At 44.4% G+C, this 7,823-nt stretch overlaps 1 protein-coding gene across 1 annotated transcript in view; it reads left to right on the top strand.

Annotated features, from left to right (window-relative positions):
* LOC144499046 (tetraspanin-8-like) overlaps positions 1–7,249 on the top strand; it is a 32,834-nt gene extending 25,585 nt beyond the window's left edge. Inside the window, exons 6-7 of the mRNA XM_078221100.1 lie at positions 4,869–4,952; positions 5,037–7,249. Of these exons, the coding sequence (XP_078077226.1) occupies positions 4,869–4,952; positions 5,037–5,090 (138 nt within the window). The 3' untranslated portion in view covers positions 5,091–7,249. The remainder of the gene's footprint in view (positions 1–4,868; positions 4,953–5,036) is intronic.
* The last annotated feature ends 574 nt before the right edge of the window (positions 7,250–7,823 follow it).

Raw genomic sequence — 7,823 nt, 5'->3', positions numbered from 1 at the left:
GCTGGCAAAACTACTTTTTCCATGATCTGTCATTGGAAGGTTGACCATAACGTTCAAATATGTGTCATCGCTGATCAATTGTGTATATAAAAGATCTCATTCCTGCATTTTGGAATGGCACTGAAAGTTATACCATTTCATTGCCCCATGATATTCTTTTGTAAAAGAAAAAGTGTTGCAATCCTTGGCCAGACCCCCGAGTTGTTGACAGGATTCAGTTAGGGATCAATGACATTATGCTTAATGGAGAAAATGTATGAGATTCAAGACAATTGCTCAGCAAAGGAAGCCATTGGATTCCATGGGTTCTGAACAAGCAAAAATAAACTTTATTGTATAAGGTCAAAAAGGTAAAAACAATTTAACCACGTCTCTCTTTTGTGGTACCAGTGAAATAAGCCAACTGTGGCCAGACACACCACACTACACAATAAATGGCAGATGCAACCAAGACAAAGTCCATGGACTTCTCAACAATCCACTCAGCTGGTAATAACTACCAATCTCACTGAAACTCTGGCTGTCTCACGAGGGTTTCCAATCTTTGCCTTCGAATATCTTGCCTGGGAATTCTCGTCAACTCAGATGGCTTCAAGGATGGCGCATCATGCAGGGTCTCAATCTTGCCTTCTAAGATTCCATTCCCCTGGATTCCCGAATCTACACTTGAGCCACTCATAAGCACAATTTTAGCTCTTCAGCCATAGAATCATAGGATCCCTACAGTGCAGAAGGAGGCCATTCGGCCCATCGAGTCTGCATCAACCACAGTCCCACCCAGGTCCTATTCCCATAACCCCACATGTTTACCCTGCTAATCCCCCTGACACTAGGGTCAATTTAACATGGCCAATCAACCTAATCCACACATCTTTGGACTGTGGGAGGAAACCAGAACACCCAGAGAAAACCCATGGAGACACAGGGAGAATGTGCAAACTCCACTCAGACAGTGATCCGAGGTCAGAATTGAACCTGGGTTCCTGGCGCTGTGAGGCAGCAATGCTAACCACTGTGCCACCATGCCGCCTCAAGCAGCCACTGTGCCGCCATGTCAAGCAGAACGCTATTGTTCCAAAGGGGTACCTTTCCCCAATGCCCACAGCACTGAGTCACCTGCCTTCTTGAATCTTCAGATCTTCTCTAACCCTCTTTGACTACCAGGGCCCTACTTCACTTTGTTTGCACCCCCCCATCCTTGCCTCCCCTCACTCAACCATGTCTCTAATTGGAGCTTGTTCCTCTGCTCCTTTTTTCTTAATTCAGTTGGGACCTGTCTCTTTCCCTTACCTGAGATACTTATTGGGACCTCTCGCTCACCCTGTTCCCAGCTTGGGACACTTGTTAGCTATGATGTTCTGCTCCTGGATCACCTGACCCAGGTTTTGTATAGTTCTGGCCTACAGAAAGTCTGAAGTCCTGTGAGAGTTGACACTCCCAACCTCTGAGCTCAATAATCAAAGAACAAAGAACAATACAGCTCAGGAACAGGCCCTTCGGCCCTCCAAGCCCGCGCCGCTCCCTGGTCCAAACTAGACCATTCTTTTGTATCCCTCCATTCCCACTCCGTTCATATGGCTGTCTAGATAAGTCTTAAATGTTCCCAGTGTGTCCGCCTCCACCACCTTGCCTGGCAGCACATTCCAGGCCCCCACCACCCTCTGTGTAAAATATGTCCGTCTGATATCCGTGTTAAACCTCCCCCCCTTCACCTTGAACCTATGACCCCTCGTGAACGTCACCACCGACCTGGGGAAAAGCTTCCCACCGTTCACCCTATCTATGCCTTTCATAATTTTATACACCTCTATTAAGTCTCCCCTCATCCTCCGTCTTTCCAGGGAGAACAACCCCAGTTTACCCAATCTCTCCTCATAACTAAGCCCCTCCATACCAGGTAACATCCTGGTAAACCTCCTCTGTACTCTCTCCAAAGCCTCCACGTCCTTCTGGTAGTGTGGCGACCAGAACTGGACGCAGTATTCCAGATGCGGCCGAACCAACGTTCTATACATCTGCAACATCAGACCCCAACTTTTATACTCTATGCCCCTTCCTATAAAGGCAAGCATGCCATATGCCTTCCTCACCACCTTTTCCACCTGTGACGTCACTTTCAAGGATCAATTGAATTGGGTGTTGCAACAATAGGTTAAAGTAGAAGGGCGACTATTTCTGGGGTCCCTTACTACACTGTATGCAGGAGGTGACTTGTTGGAACAATTCTGGGTGCATTGCCCACATTTATTCCTGCATTACTCACTACACCTTCTCATGGGCAATAATTGCTGGCCTAGCAAGTGACGCCCATATCCCCATGAAAGAATAAGTTTTTAAAAAATATACTGTTAATGGATGAAAATTGCACCCAAAAAACAAACTAGGGTTTGTAAGAGTGAGTGAATATGCTGACCCCTGGTAAATTAAGGCATCCAGCTGACTGGGAAGTGAGGAGCAATTGCACTGAGATACCTTGTTGTGGCATTAATGATCTCATGGAGTTCTGGGAAGAAGGCCAAAAGCACATTGCAGAAGCCAGCATGAGAAAGTAATACGGTCGCTTGCTGAAATCAGTTCAAAGTTTTATTTTCACTTTGACTCCCCACGTTACTGCAAGGTCAGAAAGTTGCTGCCAAAGGACGGAAAGTCTCTCTGTTGACTCTACACCTGAATTCCGGGACAGAGATTGGTTGACTGAATTTGTCATCCTTTGGGAGAGGATTCCCATGAAGTTATTCAAAATTTGAGTTCCCTTTTGTTTGACATTTGCCTGGGTATCGGTTGGTCCATTTTACAGGAGCTGTGGATGGGATGAGGGGAATGTGCGGCTCTTGTGTTTTTGGATGCCTTTTTTTTCCAGATGGCACATCATTTTAACTGGGGAAGTCAGGATATTTAATGTTAGAGTCATAGAGGTTTACAGCATGGAAACAGGCCCTTCGGCCCAACTTGTCCATGACGCCCTTTTTTAAAAAACCCCTAAGCTAGTCCCTCATTGGGCCCATATCCCTCTATACTCATCTTACCCATGTAACTGTCTAAATGCTTTTTAAAAGACAAAATTGTACCCGCCTCTACTACTACCTCTGGCAGCTTGTTCCAGACACTCACCCCCTCTGTGTGAAAGAATTGCCCCTCTGGACACTTTTGTAACTCTCCCCTCTCACCTTAAACCTATGCCCTCTAGTTTTAGACTCCCCTACGTTTGGGAAAAGATATTGACCATCCAGCATATTGACTAGGGGCCATAAATTCTTGCTTCGATTCGGGGCGTATGCACATGAGGCAAAACATATGCTTGATTTAAGGGTGAACCTTCTGTCAGAAGTGGTATTAGCCCTGAAAGCCATAGGTTCAAAATGTGGCTGCACACTTCCTCTGATATGGAAGCAGGAGAAGGTAAACTATACCCAGGAGAAAGTAGATGAGGAACAGCAATCTTAAAAATCCAAGGCATCCACTGACGGGGGCTATTTACAGCTCCTAAACAGTGGCCATGAGGCCAGGCCCAATAAAGTTTTACTGGGGTTTGAATTGAATTGATTTATTCTTGTCACATGTCTTGGGATACAGTGAAAAGTATTGCTTCTTGCGTGCTATATGGACAAAACATACCGTTCATAGAGTACATAGGGGAGAAGGAAAGGAGAGGGTGCAGGATGTAGTGTTGCAGTTACTGATGGGTACTTTACCGAATTCATTTTGTAAGTCTATATACATCAACCACTCGACCCCATCAATCCTCTTCAAAGAACTCACTAAATTAGCTTAAAAACAACAAAATCTGAATGGAGGAAACACAGCTGTCATTTTCACATATCAAACTATAATGAAATAAATTACTAGATAATCTAACTTAATGGTATTAGTCGAAGGACTGAAAAATTACACCAATACTGGGAAAAATCCATTTCTGAGGTAATTATTTTAAGGATAAAGCTTAACAAATGGCTGCACATTTTGACTAAAGCTAGGGATAAAACATTGACAGTGGAGCTAACTGAGAATGAGGAGATGTCTCTCTAATGCCATAGTGCGGCGATCACTTAAAGAGGAAAGGTTTTTATTTTTCCCAGAAATACTTCTGTCACATTAGTTTCAAGATTATTGTTCGGACTTACCTGCATCCCCCCCATTTTTTGTCTGTGTGTGTGTCTGTGTGTCTGTGTGTGTGTGTCTGTGTGTGTGTGTCTGTGTGTGTGTGTCTGTGTGTGTGTGTCTGTGTGTGGGTATGTGTGTGTCATGGCTTCAGTGGAAGATCGGAGAAGGGGCTTAGAAATGATGCAAGCATCATTGGTGCAGGTGGCATGGTGGCACAGTGGTTAGCACTGCTGCCTCACAGCACCAGGAACCCAGGTTCGATTCCCGGCTTGGGACCACTTTCCACGTCAGTCGTGTTCACACCAGAGGCTCAGTTTGGAAAAGGAAATTTAACACTTTTGAGAAGGATTGACCCTGACAAATTGTCTATTAGTGTCAGAGGGATTAGTAGGGTAAATATATGGGGTTACGGGGATAGGGCTTGGGTGGGAGTGTTGTCGGTGCAAGCTCGAAAGCCCGAATGGCCTCCTCCTTGTGACTTTTAAGGGGCGTCTGGACAAATACGTGAATAGGATGGGAATAGAGGGATATGGTTCCCGGAAGGATAGGGGTTTTAGTTCAGACGGGCAGTATGTTCGGTGCAGGCTTGGAGGGCCGAAGGGCCTGTTCCTGTGTTGTAATTTTCTTTGTTCTTTGTTCAAGACACAATTGAATAAATTCTGTCCCGAGTATCGAATGCGCTAGTCCATAATGTTGCTATTACCTGATTTAATTCATTGGTGGACAACACTTAATGTTTTTAAACTTTGTTCATTTTGCTCCTCTAGTCCTGTGTCGATGTCATGAGTGACATTTTGAAGGCAAGTTGCGTCATCATAATTGGCATTGCTTTTGGCCTGGCTGTGATTGAGGTACCACAACATTGTGAATTCTTTGCCATTTAAATAGACATACTTAATGCTTTCCTGTCATTAATTCCACTGTGTTCTCTCTAGATTTTGGGATTGGCCTTCTCCATGACCCTGTATTGCCAAATCAAGAACAAGTGAGGACGAGGATTCCCATCAGTCATTCCACTGACTCATTAGAGTTGCTTAATCTTTGGCATATAAATCATTCTTGTGCTTAATTTGTAGTTTTCAAATTCTGATTAATCTGATTCAAATGTTGAATGTAGCTCAGGCGTTAGTGCTCCTCATTGCATCATGTGGGTTTACTGCAAGTGCATGTGCAGATATGTTTTGTAAAGTGGTGTTGTGGTTTATTGTTGGGCTGTTCACTTAGACAAAATTACGTGCTGACCAAATGTGAAAAAGGTTTCTTTTGGTCAGGGATTTCAGCCCTTTCCTTGTCATGGCTCGTAAGCCCAGTTTTCTTCGCAATGTTGAATTCTCCCACAGCAATGATGCTGCCCTCAAGAGTTATCGAAGAGGTCTTGAACTGGTTTTGATCAAAAGATGGGGCTTGTTACATTGAGGAACTGGGGTGGAATTGCCAAGTGGGCAAAAGTGATTCGTAGCAACAGTGAAGGCAACTTGTCCAAGTAGAAAACAGGCTGTCAAGTCAGTGTTTGGCATTAGAACATAGAACATAGAAAAAATACAGCACAAACAGGCCCTTTGGCCCACAAGTTGCGCCGGTCATGTCCCTACCTACCTAGGCTTATATATAGGCTTACCTATAACTCTCAATCCTATTAAGTCCCATGTACTCATCCAGGAGTCTCTTAAAAGACCCTTTCGAGTTTGCCTCCACCACCACTGACGGCAGCCGATTCCACTCACCCACCACCCTCTGAGTGAAAAACTTTACCCCTGACATCTCCTCTGTACCTGCTCCCCAGCACCTTAAACCTGTGTCCTCTTGTAGCAGCCATTTCAGCCCTGGGAAAAAGTCTCCGAGAATCCACCCGATCTATACCTCTCAACATCTTGTACACCTCTATCAGGTCACCTCTCAACCTTCGTCTCTCCAAGGAGAAAAGAGCTAGCTCCCTCAACCTATCCTCATAAGGCATGCCAACCAATCCAGGCAACATCCTTGTAAATCTTCTCTGCACCCTTTCAATAATTTCCACATCCCTCCTGTAATGAGGCGACCAGAACTGAGCACAGTACTCTAAGTGGGGTCTGACGAGGGTCTTATAAAGCTGCATCATTATCTCCCGACTCCTAAACTCAATCCCTCGACTGATGAAGGCCAGCACACCATACGCCTTCTTAATCACCTCCTCTACCTTATTGACACAGAACAATTAAATCCCCACTGATTCTAGACAACCGGTTTGTCGGTGTGTAAAGCTGAATTAACATTGTCCTGGATTTTGCAGTAAGAACGATTCAACTGTTAAATAAGTTTGGATAGCAATTTCCAGTACCCACACTGTTTAAACATAGAAATCAGACAACTGCTGCCTCAGTTGCCTTGCTCCTACACAAGCTTTGCTATAAGTATGAACTCACTGAGAGACTCAGCATTTACACACACAAAGGTGTGAAATTGTGGTTCTTATCCGCTAAACATGTCAGACAAGGTCAACTTGTCCATTCAAGTGGAAGTGAATTTATAATGGGACAGTTAGGCATAAATTACCACCAGACAGCCTCTTTGGTGCTGCAAATTCACTTGAAAAACGATTCTCATTGCTTCAGGTTTACTTTGGTTCATGTCTTCGGCAGAATTTCTCGCAAAACTTTGTTCAGAACGGGATTGCTACTCAAATCGGATTTCTCCTTGAATTTGAGTTGTCAGGGACAAATTTGGCATTTAGGGTCTCGAGCGAGTGCAGCTGAGCCATTCTGGATCTTACAGAATAGAAAACAAGACCCCATTTGATGATCATAGATCACAGTCATTCGCTGTTGGGTTTGTACTGTCGAGGAGTTTTTTTCCCCCCATTGGTTTTAACTTTTTGTCGGACGGCCCTTAAAAGGAAACTACCACGTTTTGAAAAAGCTGAATATTTTGGGCAAGGTCTCTAATCATAAGCAGCAAGGAAAAGTTTTTCTAAGTTTTTCTGGCATTTTTATGGCTGTTGCCTGTCTATGTGATGTGATAAAAATGAGCCAAAATTTAAATGATTGTTATGAAGAGAATTAAATCCAATAGATGTCTGTGCACTGAGGATGTGTAAATGGAATCACTGGAATTAAAGTTAATAATTTGTTGTGTTTTGTACAAAAAAAACCTATAAAACTGAACATGGGTGCTATATGTGAGAAGTCATTGGCTTTTTATTCCAATATTGCATTCAATTATGTCTGGGTTAAAATGATGCAGTCCATCCAATGGAACTGTGCTAAGATGGTCATAAATTAGGCTGAGACTTGCAGAGATGACTCTGGACTTGCACCAGGGTGGCACAATGGCACAGTGGTTAGCACTTCTGACTCACAGTGCCAGGGTCCCATGTTCGAATCCCGGCTTGGGTCACTGTCTGTGTGGAATTCGCACATTCTCCCGTGTCTGCGTGGGTTTCCTCCGGGTGCTCTGGTTTCCTCCCACAGTCCAGAGATGAGTGGGTTAGGTAGATTGGCCATGCTAAATTTCCCCTTAGTGCCAGGGGGACTAGCTCAGGTAAATGCATGGGGTTACGGGGAGAGGGCCTGGGCGGGATTGTGGTCAGTGCAGACTAAATGGGCGGCCTTCTTCTGCACTGTAGGATTCTATGGTTACTTTTGAAAGGATCCAAACGATTCTGTTCTTTCCTTAAAATGTACTGTTATGGGAGACGGTGGGGTTGTGTGGCATCAATTGTTCTCTCCTCACTCAGTTCCACTTAG

Source organism: Mustelus asterias, chromosome 9 (genome assembly GCF_964213995.1).
Source record: "Mustelus asterias chromosome 9, sMusAst1.hap1.1, whole genome shotgun sequence".
Taxonomy (NCBI): Eukaryota; Metazoa; Chordata; class Chondrichthyes; order Carcharhiniformes; family Triakidae; genus Mustelus; species Mustelus asterias.
Note: the sequence above shows the minus strand (reverse complement) of the source record. Positions and strands in the feature narration are given on the sequence as shown.